General features: G+C 38.7%; 1 protein-coding gene across 2 annotated transcripts in view; it reads left to right on the forward strand.

Moving 5' to 3' along the window:
- The window catches only part of gatad2b (GATA zinc finger domain containing 2B), a 40,411-nt gene extending 25,905 nt beyond the window's left edge, over window positions 1–14,506 (forward strand). The window contains exons 2-11 of one of the 2 annotated variants that reach the window (XM_081375953.1): window positions 643–993; window positions 2,443–2,572; window positions 2,684–2,815; window positions 6,070–6,198; window positions 6,556–6,726; window positions 7,986–8,340; window positions 9,274–9,476; window positions 10,599–10,709; window positions 10,913–11,114; window positions 11,752–14,506. In XM_081375953.1, coding sequence (XP_081232079.1) covers window positions 644–993; window positions 2,443–2,572; window positions 2,684–2,815; window positions 6,070–6,198; window positions 6,556–6,726; window positions 7,986–8,340; window positions 9,274–9,476; window positions 10,599–10,709; window positions 10,913–11,114; window positions 11,752–11,888 — 1,920 coding nt within the window. In that variant the 5' untranslated portion in view covers window position 643 and the 3' untranslated portion in view covers window positions 11,889–14,506. Of the gene's footprint in view, window positions 1–642; window positions 994–2,442; window positions 2,573–2,683; window positions 2,816–6,069; window positions 6,205–6,555; window positions 6,727–7,985; window positions 8,341–9,273; window positions 9,477–10,598; window positions 10,710–10,912; window positions 11,115–11,751 lie in introns of both variants that reach the window. The other variant, XM_081375952.1, reaches the window with a different exon arrangement.
- Window positions 14,507–18,783: the final 4,277 nt, after the last annotated feature.

The following is an 18,783-nucleotide window of genomic DNA, read 5'->3' on the forward strand; positions in this document are numbered from 1 at the left end:
CTTTCATATGGATTTATTACATAAGCAGAGAGTATTTCTTTTAGATTTGAATTAATTTAAGTTTCAAGCATGTTTTTCAAACATTTCAAGCTTTCTATAGATATATTTCTCATGTCTGTGAGGCAAGTAGCCTATACGCTGAGTTTCAGTAAATGTTTGTGACGCACTTTAGTTACGTTCTGTTTGTTTTCATTATTTTACAAAAGCACGACAATTTGTTATTGTGAGACCCTTTACAGTTTTGAATGATGTATTACTCTTACCAAAATGACGTGGTAGTTCAAGTCATTTCCGCTGTTATCAGGGAAAAAATGCAAGTGATTGCACCGACCCCTCGATGTCATGCATAAGCGTGCTAATACGTTAGCTTCCACTCTCGTACAAACACTTAAATATGCGCCTAATTAATCCAGGTAAACGTTAGAGCGAGTAGCCAAGTTACTTACATGTTTCAAATTATAAGCCATATTTGAGGTCAGTAGATGACAAGCGAATGTTTTGGATTTCCTGCCCGACTCCTTAGTAAGCCTTTTCTCGACGACTATTAGCGGGCGGTCGTATTATGAACTTTGCACCAGGATGTGGATGATTAAAAGCTTAACAAGTGTGTTCACAGATACTCTCTCTCTGTGTCTCTGACAGGATGGAGCGGATGTCTGAGGAGGCGTTGAGGTTGAACCTGCTTAAGCGGGGTCTGGAGGCGCCGGATGAGCGGGAGGCCAAGCGCCTGAAGATGGAGGGTCACGAGGCCATGGAGAGGCTGAAGATGCTTGCCCTCCTCAAACGCAAGGATCTGGCTGCTTTAGAGGGGGCGGCGGTTGCAGCAGCCATGGCAGAGGGCAAAGGTCCCGGGGGCAGCCAGGGGCTGATGGGAGCTGTGCCCTACGAGGAAAAGATGAACGGAAGTTTGAGAGTCGGGGGCCATGGAGGTCCCAGCAAGAATGGGAAGGAAAACATAGTAGATGAACCAGTGGACATGAGTGCAAGAAGGAGGTGAGGTTTTGGGAAAGTGTTCCACATTAATTTGCACATAACTCTCAACGAGTTGCATCGTTGAGAGGAAAAATTTGCATCTGCACAGGAGTCATATTTTATTATTACATTCAGAAATAATGTTAAAATACCAGTAAATAAAACTAAACATTTACAAGCAATCTAAACTCTATTAACATGTATTTTAGTTACCCTTTTACCACAGCAAATCCTTTAAAGAAGACCTATTATGCAATATTTCAATCGGATTTTGTTTTTGCGGCCTATTAGAATTAGCCTGGAAATCCAGACAAATCTGAAAGATTAATGGTCTGGCGTCGACTAATGAAAATAGCCCAGCTCGAGGGGCGGCACCAAGCATGCATTTGAAAATCTCACTGCACGCAATTGGATAACACTACGACCAATGACAACAATAAACCCCATACTCTTACGGCAAAACAGCAAAAACGTCCTTCTTGCAAAGGAAGGATTCGAGCTCCGTCTTCTGTTCCTCTTTTAGATAAAAAGCCAAGTCTAACTCGTTCATTGTAGCGGCCAAAGCAGTTTCAAACATCTGGTGTTCATCCATAGCTATCTTGCAATGTTTACTAATGACTTCGACGTCACAGCGCTGTCGTCATCTCGCCTCTGGCCCGCCTATATCAGATAACCCGATGTGATTGGTGCAGCTCGGATCGAGGGGCATATTTAATGAACATCATTACTCGACACCAGAGTAACTCGCTGAGCAAATTCAACTTGTGCTCTCGTGAGAACTCTGGATTACCAGGGTATATTGGAATAGGTTTTTATGCCTGAATGTTCAAAAAACACCTTATTTTTCATTTATTTGACATTGTTGTAGCTCCTCTTTTCCCAGTCTGTCATTAACGCTTTGTTTACTTCCTGTCTCTATGAAGCCCCTCCTTCCAAAAAGCACAATGAGCTCTGATTGGTCAGCTGGATCAGTGTGTTGTGATTGGTCAACTGTTTTAAGCGTGTTTAGGAAATGTCACACCCTTACCATAACAGTTTCTACTAACTAACTTAACCAGGCCTCGTCCGGGAATATTGTGCATTCAGAAACAATGCGCACCAATATAGAGAATAACTTTAATCGAACTTGTAGAGTCATTAAAAACAGATATCCACTCCAGCCATCACTTTTGGCCACTACTGTATATGCTATTGGTCAATCTCATGTGAGTGACAGGTTGTCCCACCCTCATGCCAGTAAACACAGAGTTATTTTTTTACTATTGTAATAGTAATAAAGTTATTTTGATTGAACAACGACCTCTGTGGAGTATCCCAGTACGTGCGTGACTCCTCTACAATGTTCTTCTGCAAGACTCATGCAGTTTGGTTTATTAACTGCAAGAGTGCCAAAAGTTACATAGTGTACCTTTTTAAAAAAAAAAAAAAATAATGGTTGATTTTGTTTCTGTGATCTCTTTTGACATCCAGTGAAATGGTTCGAGAGCGACGCACTCCGTCACCAGACGTTATCATTTTATCAGACAACGAGGCGTCCAGCCCACGGAGCACGCCTCACCCTGAGGAGAAACAGCATCAGGCCAACCTGGAGCTGTTTAAGGTACAATATCCATGCAGGAATCAGGTCTTTAGGGTGTTACCCACCATTAAAGCTTTGCGTGAGTCTCGTGAAGATGTTTGCTGAGCACTTATGTGTGTGTTTGTTCTGCAGGGGAAGACTGGCGAGGAGCGGCAGCAGATGATCAAAGCTCTCCGAGAGGAGCTCAGGCTGGAGGAGGCCAAGCTGGTGCTCCTGAAGAAGCTGAGACAGAGTCAGATGCAGAAGGAGAACGTGGTGCAAAAGGTCAGAACCGTTCTCAATGTCCTCATCATCATCATCAACTGTGAATTTGAACTGTTAAGTAGATGGGCGGGCTGATTAGAGACCGTTTCAGAGTTAAGAAAACATTTCAGCCTCATAGCTAACACACACACTGCTGTGTCGGTTTAGTGTAGTATGCAGATTTCTCCATGCAGATCTGACCTTTAAAGTCCCTATGAAATCAAAATGTTTTGGCTTTTAGTATGAATATGTTAGCCTTAAGGTGATCTATAAGCTAGTGTGCTCCAAAACAATGTCGAAATTTGCATTTAGAAGAAATAAGCATTCAAACCACCAATACGGATCAATGATTTTGATGACTCTGCACTTCAGTTTCTCATCAGATTTTCTGTCCAATTAAATGCTCTCTAGAATCTAAAGCATCCCCGGTCCCTACATTATAAATAGACACTAAAGCTGTGGCTAAAATCTGTCACTTTTCACACATTTCCTATTGTCTACATGGTGAATGGCACGTGCTGCACTATATAGGGAGCGAGTCAGATTGAGTGTAAATATGCTTTCCATTGGGGCGAATGAAGTCTGGATTCACATTAGTGTCTCACAGTCTCCGGTCCAGAGACACGACAGCACAGAGAGGATCATATGCACGAGTTCTGCACTGAATGCTTTATTTTAAAGTGATATGGAGAAGATTAGGAGGAGAAACGGTTATAGATTAGGAGGAAACTGCGGCTTTACCGAGCTCAACGGCTCTCGCATGAGCGGTGATAAACTAAACTACACTTGGCTATTTAAAAAAAGGGGAGGAGCTGTTTGATTTGTCCCACCCTGTCTTCCTGTTTCAGTGGAAATTGTCAACGCATTGAATAATGCTGCGTGTTTCAAGGCACTTCAGTGGGCCTTTAAGACCTTTATGTCACTGTCAGAAGTTAAAGTATTAAAATAAATGGTAATGAAGTCACACACTTGATGTTTGTAAATAAGATCATATTATTTCAGATGGTCCTGCTAAATAAAGTGGCTGGAGTAGCTGTAGCATGGAAAAAATAGAAAGGGGAAGCACGTTAAAAAATTACGACCTCACGTTATGTCAATCACGCTTGCACACTGCCTCCGAAACTTTCGTCCGTCATAAAAAAATTCGGATCGGGTTTGATTTTCGGTGGGTTTTTTTGCATCCGTAACAAGCATTTTGAATGGTGTTTTGACCATTCAGAGCCACCGAGTCACGAATACGAAAAAACGCATACGGAAATTTCGGACTCAATGTGCAATGGCCTTAATTACGAATAATAATTTTGCCACCCATGTACTAGTGTTACCGTGTATATACCGAGTATTATAACTCGTTTCTTTTTTCTTTTATGTTGATAAAGAGTGAAGTATTGTTACTTTTCACATCCCGTTTTTTTTCTGTACACTTCCACTTTACAGCTGAATGTGTGTGATTTCTGTGAAATCAGCCTGCAAATGTCTGTCTTATAGTTGTCTCTTCATATTAAACTGTAATTGGAGAAATAACTTTAGCATCAACAACAACAAAAAATCAGCAGTGTCTGAAATGAATGTCGCAGTGTTGTCTGCTGTAAATCTGCCTGTATTTGTACTCCACATGTACACTGCAGATCCTCTGTACAGCATGTTCACCTTCACTGTTAAAACACTAAGCAAAATAACCTCCCCTTGTGTCCAGCTGAGTGTTATATTAATGCCAGGAAAATCTGCCGAGGTAAATCGTTCTATAGTTGAAAGGACGTTAGTCACTAGCGAGGGTGAAATAAGGTAACGGAGTGAGACAGGTAGCCATAACCTCACAGATACCATATCACAGCTCTGTGTGATGTTTGTCCATGTACGTGTCATTGAGATGTTTTGTCTGTACTACTCAACTCCGTGTCTGTCTAGATATAGGAATGGCCATAAACACTCTCTCGCGCCTGACGTTCAAGTGCCACAACACACTCTTCATTCACAATGTTTGTTTGCTCTTGAACTGGAGGATGCAGTTTGGATTTGCTAAATTGATTTTGATTTGTGATGATGAGATGCAAGGTTTAGTTATTTTATATATTTATATATGTATGTATATATGTGTATAAACATGTATGTATGTATATATATATATGTGTGTGTGTGTGTGTGTGTTATGTATGTGTTAATCCACTGTATTTGGACATATACAATAATAAAAAATAAGATGTGTGTATCTACCCATTTAAATGCATACTTATGTGTGTGTGTGTGTGTGTGTATATATATATATATATATGCATGCATATATACATATATATGCATATATACATATATATGCATACATATATATGCATATATACATATATACATATATACATACATACAGTGTACACATATGCATTTAAATGGGTATATCTTTTTTTTATTATTATTGTGCATGTCCAAATACAGTGGACACACTTACACTTACACATACATATACATATACATAACACACACACACACACACACACACATATATATATACACACACACACACACACACACACACACACACACACACACACAGACACACACATATATACATATGCATATTATGTATTACATATGCATACACATATACATACTGTGTACACACACGTATGCATTTATATGGGTTATGTATTATATTCTTTGAAATTCATTAAATACCATGATAGATGAATATGCTAATCATTCTTTCAGTGTGTAAAATGTCCCTGTTACCTGTCAGACATCCATAAAGTCATATTTATCTGTGTGATATCCCTAGACTGTAAAAAAAAATCTGTGGCCTCAACCAGTGAGTTAGGAACAGCACAATTGTTGAACAATGGAATTACGGGAAAGTGTTTGTTTTTTAAACAAATCCTAACAATCCTAAACGTTCAGTAAAATCCCGAACAATACCTATTTTTCTACTTCCAATTGGTGGAAATCGCACAGTAGCCTTAACTGAAAAATGTTGCTTGAGTTCCTCTAATACAGTGGATTTGCTCAACTTTTTGGACTTCAAGGTTCCCACATTGTCCACGACAATATTTTAAGCCCCCCCCCCCCCCCCCACTCACAATTTCTACCTGATCAAATATTTTAGAGCTAGGCAGAACGAGAAAGAGATACATATATATATATAACAACCCTTGGAAGTTTGTCGAGGCCCCTAGTGGCTCCCGGCCCCCTGTTGAGAACCACTGTTGTAATACATTGAGATTTTGTTGTTGTAAGTTATATTGGCACTCTTTGTACTAGATGGATTTTGACCTCTTAATGTCTTTCAGGTGCCGGTGGTCCAGAATGCCCCGTCGTCAGTGCAGCCGTCACCCATGCACGGCTCTCAGGGGCTCGGGAAACTACCCGTGCGGCCCGGCATGCACTCGTCCGAGCCTCAGAACCTGCGCACTGCACAGGTACATGTACGTGCAAAGGAGATATGCGCAGCAGAATATTCCTTTTCTAAATATGAGCTTTTTCTACATGCATTAATGATTGTTTCTAAAGCAAGCACTAAATACACCTCATTATGTTATATATATTAGACTGAACATGTTAAAGCCTGCTGTTGGTTGCCATGGGAGCAGCACCTTAAGATCAGCATTACTGTATAGATTGGTACCAGTAACCATTTTTAATAACAGTCCATCTGTTGAGTACAAACAAAGCATTTGATGTCAACAGTGTGACTGACAGTGTCTGTTGACATCTAGTGGACATACAGTGCATTGCATATTTATTAATAGCTCTGTATGTGTTTTTTCCCCCCTTAGGGCCACACAGTAATCAGGTCTGCTGCCAATGCATCTTTGCCCCCCATGATGATGTCACAGCGGGTTATTGCACCCAATCCTGCCCAGCTTCAGGGTCAGAGAATGCCCTCCAAGCCTGGCATGGGCCGCTCCTCCACGGGCGGTTTGGGTAATACAGTGAGCTATCAGCAGGTACGGTCGCACCGTTAAGCTCAAACACATTAGTCCTAATTCGTTTTGTGGTTTTTCTCCCTGCAATTTATTGACATTGAACTTTTAAACAATTATACAATGTGAACAGGTCAGATTTTATCTGGTCATAATCTGTTCTGGGAGTTGCTGCGTCACATTTGTACTTTGTTAAATATCATTTATAAACTATAAGACTGAATTTATAAACTAAGGCTTTGCGATAAAGCAAAAAAGTATTTTCAGGCTTTTGACAAAATACACACTAATGTTCAAAAGTTGTGGGTGTAATTTTTTACGTAATGTTTATTTAGCAAGAATGCATTAAATTGATCAAAAGTGACAGTAAAGAAATTCTTTTGAACTTCCTATTCAGAGATTCCTGAATAATGCATCACTGTTTCCACAAAAAATTTGAAGCAGCAGGACTGTTCTCAAAATTTATATAATTTAAATGATGAAATTCAGCTTTGCATCACAGGAATAAATTAGATTTTATAATATCTATCTATCTATCTATACATCTATACATCTATCTATCTATATATATATATATATATATATATATATATATATATATATATATATATATATATATATATATATATATCTGTCGTCTATCTGTCAGTCGGTTGTTTGGTTTATCTATCTATCTATCTATCTATCTATCTATCGAAAACAGTTGGTGTAAGCTATAATGCAATTTCACAATATTACCGTATTTTTATTTATTAAATGCAGCCTTGATGAGCATCTTTAAAAAATATGAATGGTACTATATCTCAGTATTTATACATTTATGAATTGCCTTAAAATGATGGGAGTTTTTTTGTTAATGGTTAACAAAATTAAATACAAAATAATCATGTTTTCATTATGAACAGAAACAAACAGTTTTTTTGTGTGTGTGTGTGTGTGTGTACACTAATTAATATTTTTACTATGTGCTATATTTGCTACAATGCAAGTGCTCAATTTTTTCTTTTGCCCCTTGGATTTAAATTTTGCTTTTAAAATTTCTCCTCCTCTGGATGGTGCATAAAACAAGCCAACTGGAACGGCCCTTGACTTAATAGCCAAATAAAAACTGTGCATTAAATCACAGCAGTATTCACAGTGTTGTTTAGTTTTATATCGCCAACAAAATCATATTGAACATGTTGTATATTTAACAGATCGCAGACAAATCGCAGCATGAACCATTGATAAAAATGGATCGTGTCAGTCGCTGATGATTTGCCCTTTTGCTCTGTGTGATGCAGGCTGCCAGCCAGCAGGTGGGGGTCTCGCAGCGCTCGGGCTCCTCTGCGATCTACATGAACCTGGCCCACATGCAGGCAGCGGGAGCTGGCGTCGGGGTGGGTGTCAGCGGGGTCGGTGCCGTCAGCCCGTCCACCCTTTCCAGCGCCTCCAGCGTCGCTTCTCTGAACGACCAGGCCAGCAGCCAAGCAGCCGCTAAACTGGCCCTGCGCAAACAGCTGGAGAAGACCCTGCTGGAGATCCCTCCACCTAAACCCCCAGCGCCCCTGCTGCACTTTCTGCCCTCTGCTGCCAACTCTGAGTTCATCTACATGGTGGGGTTGGAAGAAGTGGTGCAGAGCGTCATTGATAGTCAGGGTGAGAGCGAGAGGAAGAAACCACACCGCAAAAACTGTTGGATAGGGGAGGATTCTGAACCTTGCACAATATGGAAACGCAATATAATTTGAACTGCAGTATGATACACATTAAGTCATATTGCAGGGTGTGTTCATGCTTTGCATGTTTGGTTCGATTAAAGTGAATTTAATGGCTCTGTTAGTGCGGTTCATTTGAATAAACGTGCCTTCTGAACCCTGGTGTGCATCAAACAAACAGACCGAGACTAAACTTTTCAGGGCTTCCAATCGAACTATGGTACGGTTTGACTAAAATACAAACGCAACACGGACCAAACACATCTAAACAAACCAAAAACAGGACATGATGTCACAAGATGCGATCCTACGAAGGACAGGTTGCTCAAGCATACCAGGTTGTTCTCGCCATAGTCAAAATGTTGCCCATTACAGTTCAGTACAGGCGCCGGAAACGCGTCTCCTTGCAGCCGATGTTTTGTTCTGGCGCTGTTTTGATTCCTTTACACATTTTATATGTTGGTAAAAATACCATCATATGTACGCACATACAACTAGCACATTTAGCAGCATTATTTTTGGATGTTCAGTAAGTTTCGTCGCAACCATTTTTTAGGCTCGGCCTTTAAAATGGCACTGTGAACACTAAGCGAACCAGGACTAAATGTATCATTTTATTTGTTTGGTACGGACCAAGAGAGCCAAACTAAAAGTGTGAACACACCCTAAAAGAACAAAATGGTTGAATCCACAGATCTAATGTTCAAAAGGGTTAAAAAAAATTGTGCAAGTAGAATCATTTGGCGATCACACTTGACCCAAAAATAAAACAATACCTGTGATTTATTAAACCACATTCACTCAATTCAATTTGCATGCATGTCTAATTCTTCTCTTTGCTAAACTCCTCTTTTGTGTGTTTGTAACTGATCAGGTAAAATGCGGGGGTCACTGCCACACGTGGAGCCGTTCTTCTGTGCCCAGTGCAGGACCGACTTCACCCCACACTGGAAGCAGGAGAAGAGCGGCCGCATCCTCTGTGAGCAGTGCATGACGTCCAATCAGAAGAAGGCCTTGAAGGCCGAGCACACCAATAGGCTGAAGAACGCTTTCGTTAAAGCTCTGCAGCAAGAACAGGTCAGTCGGTATCTGAGGTTTCATTTCACAGCAGAAACAAGTAGACAAGTATCATGACAAGTAGAGTTGTCATGATGTCAACATTTCTGCAGTCAGTAACAGTGAAATTTGATGATTCTCAATAAAAGTTTCAATACCGCACTACAAACTAGAAAAAAAGCTAACTGGTTCCCACGGGTCCTTGAAATCCTTGAAAGTTTGTGAATCTGAAAAAAAAAAAAAATAATTCAAGGCCCTGGAAAGTTTTTGAAAATAAACACACATAGATACAGGTCCTTGAAAGTGCTTGAATTTATTTTGTGCAAGAAGTTTTCTGGAAAAAAAATCACTTTCAAGGACCTGTATCTATGTGTGTTTATTTTCCAAAACTTTTCGCTTCGGTCTGCTAATGTGTTATTTCGCCAACTCTTCGTGGCCTATGCACACTAGCTTGCTTGATTATCGTTAGTTACGCGCATTTACACGTTACGTTAAGTGTTTCCCGCGTGAGGTACTTTGTTGTACGTTGCCATGACGTTCACGAAACTACTCGATGGTACCTCAACGTTTGTTGTTTGACACATATTAAGTCCTTGAATTTGAGGGTATTGGACCTGGAAAGTCATTGAAAAGGTCATTAAATTTGAAGTTAACCATGGTGTGGGAACCCTGAGAAATGTTTGATTTAAATAAAAAAATAAAAAAATGTTGTTTTGGCAACTAACTTAATTGCAAGTTTAAGTATTCAAGTTGAAATAAAAATAAATGAAAGCTATACATAAAAAAACTAATAAAAATTACAAAAATAAAATAAAAACTAAATTCTAGTTCTAAAAGTAGTATATAAATAATATTAAAATAATACTTATGTGCTGCAGAATTGCAGAAGTGAAATGGTAACAAATTAATTAAAAACAATGACATACAGCCTACATTTATTTCTTTATTAAGTAACATTTTCTTCAAGTTAATAGTTTTTGTTCTTCATTTTACTTGTTTATTTGTCTTTATTATTTATATTGATTAATATTATATTTATTCATATAGACTCATTCATTATTATTATTATTGATTTAATACCGACGTTCCTAGCTGGTGGTTTGTGTGGTAACTGTGGTTTGTGTAACTGTCCGCTGGCTTCAGGAAATCGAGCAGAGGTTGCAGCAACAGGCCGCTCTGTCTCCCAGCTCCGCCCAGACTGTGCCCAGCGTGAGCAAAGCGGAAACCATGATCCGACACCATGCCCTCCGACAGGTAAACCCTCTCAATGTGGACTAATAATGGGATCTCATGAGAGCATTTTTATGGATTTTGAAATGGATGTTTTACTCTGGCCTTTCAGCTAATCACAGATTTTAATGACTGATGATTCTGAATGCCAGTGTCCAAATGGCAGATTTAATGGTACCAAAAGGTGTCGTGAAATTTAACACTGATTCTGTGTGATTTGCTCTCAGACTCCCCAGCCACAGGCCGCTCTACAGCGGAGCCTGTCCAGCTCAGCACGAGGAGTCCTCTCTAACTTCGCCCAGGCCTCCCAGCTCTCGGTGGCCAGTGGGCTGCTGGGTATGACAAGCAAGCGCTGTGGCGGCAGCAGCAGTTCCAGTGGCGGCAGTCGGGCCCAGCATGACAGCCGCAGGCAGATCTACAATATCCCTGGTAAGATGATACTTCTCAATTAAGAACAGTACACCGTAAAGAGGACCTATTAAGCTTTCTTACATTTTCACCTTTCTTAAGTGTGTAATTTTGCTGTTTGAGCTTGAAAAAGCTCTGCAAAGAACAAAATCACTTCAAAGTGAGTTATTCTCTATATCAGTGTCACTGTTTCTGAACTCCCTGAAACGCCTCCATTGTAGTCTTGAGTTGTATTCCAGTCACAATATTCCTCATTTAAATAATTCCCTCCCAAGGCACATGCAAAATAGATCTAATTTCGATGAAACTGGGAAATTCTATAAAAATATACGAAAAAATGTAATGTTTGGTGCGATTAATTACAGAAAGATGTGCAATAAATTTTTTTAAACGATTAATAGCACAAAAAAAAATATTATTCAATTTAATGTAATTTACTTTTTTTATTTCAGCGCATTTTAATTTTATTTAAATTCACGTTTACCCCTTATTTTATAATTATTATTTTATTTTGTTGGCATGATTGTTGGGGTTTGATAGGAAAAAGTTAGTTACTTTTTTTTTTTTGGGGGGGGGGGGGAGAATTGTTATCCTTGGAGTGTATGTCAGGAACTTTACTTATCCCGGCCCCTCTTTTTGTCTTTCTTCTCCATCGCAGGTCTGAATATTGCCTATCTAAATCCGGGAGCCATTGGGGGCCACAAGGCATCCAGCCTAGCGGACCGTCAGCGGGAGTATCTGCTCGACATGATTCCCCCGCGCTCCATATCCCAGTCCATCACCGGGCAGAAATGAGCCCCGACGGGACTGCAGACCCCCGCCCCCTTTCGGACGCCCCACCACCCCTCTGTTCTACATCAGAACATCCCGACCCCCCAACACATACACACGCACACCATCACCCCATCGCATGCAGTGCCTGTCCGTGTGCCTACCCAACTAACCCATAAGAACAGCTCAATCAGTCAGACTATATAAACACCAGACTGTGCATCTCAAACTTCGGTTTCCTACTATAGCAAAGCTCTTTATTGTTATCTCAACTTATTATTGCTGTTGTTATTGCTACTTCTATTATTATCACAGTTATTATTATTATTAGTATTATTGTTGCTTCTGTTACAGTTACTCTTATTACACTTATTAGTAGGTTTAGTGGTTTTTGCATCTTTTTATGTTCTTACCCTAATGTTTTTCTTTTTTGAGGGAGGACGCCAGATTGCAGGGTCTCTTAAAAATCTCCAAGCTTTTTTGGTTCATTTGAAATCTTCCTCCCTCAGTCGCCCTTGTAAAATTAGACTCATTCTCTCTCACGTCGTATATGTTCAGAGTTGGAATGGTTAAAGCGTTCTTACCCGCAGAGAGAGAGCAGAATCTTTGTAGCGTTACACGTTTGGAAACTACAAAGTCCTCCGAGAACCTTCCGGTTCAGAGAGATTGAGACAGACTCATGTACATTGATCAGATTGATCCTTATGCAGAGTGCTGATCTGAGAAGGCCACACGAACTGAAAAAGGACTGGCACGGATGAGTCTCCTGCTGTCGAATGTACGGAGAAACTGTAGAATCCGAGTCCTGTTACCGAGCAGGATCTCTCCCGTGTCTCTCGATGCCTTCACTTTCACAGGATGCAGTGATGTCGTATATCTCCTTTCGTGGTGACGTCGTGTTTCACTGCACAGCAGAGAATGAAGCCAGAGAGTTCCATCTCCATGAACTTTCTCTTTTTGATTTTTCTTTCTGCTTGGGTGTTTTTTTGTACTCTTTATTTTATTTTTTTCGTCGGGCGGCGTCTCCATCTGAAATGGCCGTGTATCTTAAAGGTACTTGCCACGGGAGACGATAATCATTGATATGTCAAATAGGTGGAATTATTGGTAAAAAAAAAACACAAAAAAAACGGTTTATGCGTAGATTAACGTGAGTTTTAACAGAAGGCATTGACAAGGATCAATCATCATGTTAAAGCAATGCACATGAGATGCCTCGTTATGGAGGAGCACTTTTCTTCTTAATAAGTGGGAAAAAAAATGGTTAAACGAAAGAGGATAAGAATGTTTCAGCTTAAGGTATGGATGCCATCGGATGTCTCGGAGAGAGTCGGGAGAAAGATTTTGTGGAGCATTTCATCTTTTCGAGAGAGACCTGCTTTTTTTTCGACCCCACGTTGAATGAATGCATTTCAAGATATGGTACGTGTGTTTGTGGAGGCGACGGCGACAATATAAGCAGTGTTTAGTCGATATGCAGTATTAGGGATTTCGTGCAGGATGATTTGGGACTCCCATCAGCGCCTGTTGTTGAGGCAGTGCTCCGTGTTTCACGAATGGCTTTCAAAGGGTTTAACATCTGCTTGTTGACTAGAAGTTGAGCACTTAACTTTTTTTTTTTGATCCTAAGCATTTACCATGACACGTTTGGTTCTTTTGGAAATCAGACTTTTGAGGTCTGTCGTGTTTAATAGCCGTGAGGAAACTCGAAGCTATGAAGTGGCGAATTAATGGAAATGAATCTGTGCACATGCGTCTTTCTGTCATGTGAATAGTCACTGATCCTTGCAGTTTTTTTTAAACTGTGTCCTGTATAACGCCACTGATTTGTGGTGGAACGATGCAACTTTTGAACAAAACAATTTTGAAGCTACCTTGGATTTAAATTTTCAGGTGCAATATTAGATGATAGGATGTTTACATTTTTCTTAATTTTTTTCTTTTTTTCCTGGCAATGAAAATAATTCAAGTCCCTTTTAGTCATTCTGTTCAGTCTTTGATATAATTTTTGCTCCAATTTTATGATCTGTATTTTTTTTTTTTTTTGTTTTGTTATTTTGAAATGAACGTAGGGTGTTTATAATAACTCATTTCTTTCTCCTGCTCTCTCTTGTAGACTATATTAGATGCATCCATATACCTGTGTTCATGTATTTACGAGAAAGTTGGATTTTGAAGTTTAACTTCCTTTTTGACTCCTCGATTAAGTTCCATTTTTTTTTTTTTGGTTGTTTAATTTCAGCTGTTTCTTAAAAAAAAATAAAAGAAAGAAAAAAGGAGAAAAAAAATCAAATTTAATCAAGCAAAAAAAAAATGTATGAACAGATGATGACACGATATTTGCTAGGTCAGAAGTAATAATGACTTATTGTACATATGCTTTTTTTCTCCCTTGAATTAAAAATAATGAAATGAAATTAAAATGGTTGTATATTGTGTAGAAAAGCAAACAAAAAGCCATGAATATTGTGAAGCTTGTCATTTCGTTTTGTGATCACTGTGTATTATTGTGTAACAAATGTGCAAAATGTATGGGATTATACTTCTCTTGTTTTTGAATGAGCTCTTTAGATGCATTTTCTCCCCGGCTGTACGTTTTTTGTAGTATGTAGTATTTGCAGAGGATAAAAAAGTTCATTGTTCTGGTGGATCCATCCATTTCTGTAGTCTTTGGACTGAGACATGATGGGACAGTCTCGTATGTTACTTTTTTTTGTTACCTCTTTTATTTGTTTCCACGATTGATTTCAAGCATTGAAGTTACGTAGATGTTCGGTGAATAAGTTCCTTTCTCTAATGTCCCACACATAGTGTTGGTCTTACAGAACATGGACTGGATAAAACATTTGACAGTATTAGCCCTCACCTGACCAAATCCAAAGCGATCATCATAAATGTAAAATCAAAGCACGCTAATGCTTTAGCTAAATTACTGGGTGCAGAAAACCCTACAGGGGAGATTGTGTACATTTGTTTTCTATTGCTTACAGTACAAACTTTCTTCAATATATAATTTTTTTTTTTTTCTAGGGAAAAATCACAATGCTCTTATTTTTTTTTTTCATGGAAGATTGTATACATTGTATACGATGAAGAAAAAAAACTTGTTTGTTTTTGACTGTTCCAATGCTTCTTGCCTTCAGCCTTTAAATCATAAGACAAAAAAAAATGGACAATTCGCACACATGCAAGTTTTGATCCTAAGGTTTGTGACTTAGATATACTTTTTGAAGTTTCATGTCATGGAATCACTGTCCATAATTCTCTGACTGGACAATCAGCTTTTCTGGAGTTCTAGCGCTGGGGTTTAGTTCTCTCCTCCATTTCTTTTCTTTTCTCTGCAATTTTTTTTCCCCTCTCCCTGATTTTTATTTGTTGCAAGTCTTTTTTTTTTTTCTTTTTTTTTTATTATTGTTGAAGTGGGAGAGAGGGTTTTTGGTCATCATTTCTTTTCTGAATTTCATCTGAACTTTCATATATTTTTAAATAGACTTAGCTGCAATTTACCCAGTTTGAATTTTAAAGCAAATGGCAATATGTTGAAATCCGTTTGTAAAAGAAAAATATGATTAATTAAATTGTGTACAGTTAAAAAAAAAAAAAAAAAAAAAAAAGTACTGAGATTGGCTTAAAGGATTATTGATTTTAGTCAAGGAAAATAAGTGCTTTTTGTCAAGTTTTTATTTTAATTTAGAACATTAATCCAGACCTTTTGCACATCCTTGATATTTAACTGTCTAAAATGGAGATGAAAAAATGCTGTTTGATTACTGCCGGTTGATTAACAACAATTATGCATTGACTGAAAAAAAAAAAAAATAAGCTAATTTTGGAGGAAATAACTTTGTAATATTTATCACTTGCAAGCTATGTTTAATAAAGGATGGAACAGTTTATCTCGGAGTGTGTTCACATTTGTCCGCAGCTCATTTATAGTGTTATTTGTTAAATTTTTAGTTGTCTATTTTGCCATTTTTAAAAGTCCTTTATAGTCCAGTCATTTTAAGCCAAAATGGGGGTCAACCTTGAACAAATTGCAACAGAAGCAAACTCAACTGATTTTGTATACTCAATATGTCCTGAGTAAGGAAAAAAAAAGTCCTGAAGAATCACATTAGGGTAAAGTTTCGAAAAAGACCCAAATATATTAAGAATCTAAAGAATAAGCCTATTCATTCTTTTTCTTATGTGAATAGGGTAAACATTTTAACCTTTAGATATCACCATGAAAATTACTGAGTTGATTACTTACATCAAGACATTTTCACCTAGCTAGACCCAAGCTTCCGCAAGAACCAATGAGGTTGTTCTCCCGTGTCAAGCTTAAGCTTCCGTTTATGTTCGCTGATCAATTTTTTAATGTTAAATTCAATTTGACTAAATTCAATCTGTTCATCATATATAGCAATCGAGTCTCTTCAGAAATTTTGGACTAAACCACTCAATTCATATGGATTAGTTTTACGATCTCTGAACTTTTTGAATCGTTAAAATCATGGCTGCATAGCGCTAACTTGGAGAGACCCATTTCTCAGATTTCATTCAAATATCTTAATTTGTGTTTCGAAGATGAAAGAAAGTCTTATGGGTTCGGAACGACGTGAGGGTGAGTAAATGATGGCAGAATTTTCATTTTTGAGTGAACTATCCCTTTAAAACGATCAGATTAACAATGTTGTCAGGTCATTTAGCCTACAGTAATGCCGCCACGATCAGAGTTCTCACACTCTTCCAGCGCACACACACACGGTCTCCTGAGCCTTGGTCATTCATTTACAGACTAATTGGCTTCATTAAAAGCTTTGACTTTATCCGGTCACAACAATTATAGCTATTTTCCACAGCATCACTGTTCTTCTGTCTCCTGCCAGCAGATTCAAGGTTGTTCTCTTTTAAGGGATGATAGCTGTTATTATGGTCATACTAAACCAGTGTTAATTGACACAGGTGCATGTGTGATCATCTGAAAGTGGACAGTGGGTTATTTCAATTCATTCTTGACATGCATTATTACTGCAATGGGCAAGCATTTTTTATTTTAGTGGTCATTTTCTTTTTAAATGTAATTTGCAGTCCTGATGCAATCACAATTCTTCTAGTCATTTATTTTCACAAATGGATCCAAAGATAGTCAGTAATACGGATTATTGTGTTTAGAAAACATTTGTGTTTGAACAAGCAGTTGTAAAACAGGTATCTGAGTCAGTGATACGGACAGAAACCAACATATTCCATCATATTCTCTCAATGAATCTATCTGGTGAATAGATATTGACTGGGCCTTTCTTTCAGCAATCCAACCCTCCCTGTATACAAATGCTTCAGATGCTATATGGGAATCATGCAACTTTAACCAGACTGTGGCGTTTGACTTCCATAGTATTTTTTCCTACTATGGAAGCCAATGGCGACTGTCAACTGTCTGGTTGCCAACATTCTTTGAAATATCTTCTTTATCGTTCAATAGAAGAAAGAAACTGGTGAGGGTGAGTAAATGACAGAATTTACATTTTTGGGTGAACTATTCCTTTAATATCAAGTAGGCTGTATAGTGATAAGTTTTGTCCTGGGCTCTGAATATCAATATGCAAGAATTGTGAACATCGTATTGAACGAATTCCTTTATCTATTAACGCCTTTAATGCTTAAAAAAAAGGTCATTTTGTAAATTGAATAGGTGAGTAATCTCTTTTTTTTTTTTTTTTTTTTATTCATCATCATTTACCGTACGCTTATAATCGTTGTGTTCATAGACATGACATGCTTGTATTAAGCAATATCCACATATAAAATTGTAGCCCACACAGTTTTGTTTTTCTTGGAATCAACCCACAAACATATTTCCTGTGCTCTTGCTTTTTGGCTAAATATCTGTGGTGTGTTTCAGTGCTCGACATGCGCTCACCTGCTCTGATGTCTGTGTTTCTCAACCTCTGTTCCTGGGCCGTAGAGCAGATGCATGAATGAGAGGGAGTGCTGGGGTCAGAGGTGACGATATGATCATCGCTGACCATTCTGTTCTCTGACCTTGAGTGTGTAACGGGTCACAACTGCACATCTGTGTCGGCCAGGGTCGCAGCGTGTGTGTCACGCCTTTGTCACACCAACATGTTAGTGTGTGTAGTTCTATTCACGGGTTATGTAATCAAAGGTAGAGTAAGAGCTCTTGTTGAAAAGATTCAAAATCCACCAGAAATGCATCCCACTGGATATCTGGAGTGATTCGTTTTCTGTCTTTCCAAGAATGTTTCCCTCAGGCCACTGCAAAAACATTCAGTGACTACAAACTCAAAACTATTAGTCATTAGTGTAATTTCCATGTCATTTCCACCCGCATACACATTGTTTAGTGACAGCTTGTCCCGATTACGTCTCATTAGTCATCAGGAAGCGTGTCTGGAGAGGCTGCAGGTTATAGTGGGTGTCAACTTTGGAATGAAGTTAAGTTGGGAATGATCCCTGTGTCACCGGAGCAGCTGCAGGGCTTGGGCAAGGTAAGGCCTGTTCCTCTGTAAGTCAGTCTTCTCACCACTTTCTAGTCATCCTATTTCCCCTTTTTTATATTAATGGATTACTGATTATTTCTTCACTGGCATTCTACTCTGGCTGGATCATTTAGCCAGATTCTCTACTTTTCAGTATCTTGCCAGCAATAGAGGGCAGTGTTGAACAGTGCTGTCTGAAATGCATCTGTGGAAATTCTCTTCAAGTGAGTTATTCTTTACTGACCCATCCATCTGCAAATGCCTTGATTTAATTTCAACTATGTTTTTATTTAGTGTTTGGACACCATTTTTGCTAACTTTTTATTAGACGTAGCCTAGTTCTCCTCAAGTTCACACAGGTGTCTAAAATGTTCATCACATTATAGACAGTGTCCAAGTACTTTTTGTCTCTATTTTGCACAGTATATCTATTG

Source organism: Scardinius erythrophthalmus, assembly GCF_964197995.2.
Source record: "Scardinius erythrophthalmus genome assembly, chromosome: 10".
Lineage (NCBI taxonomy): Eukaryota > Metazoa > Chordata > Actinopteri > Cypriniformes > Leuciscidae > Scardinius > Scardinius erythrophthalmus.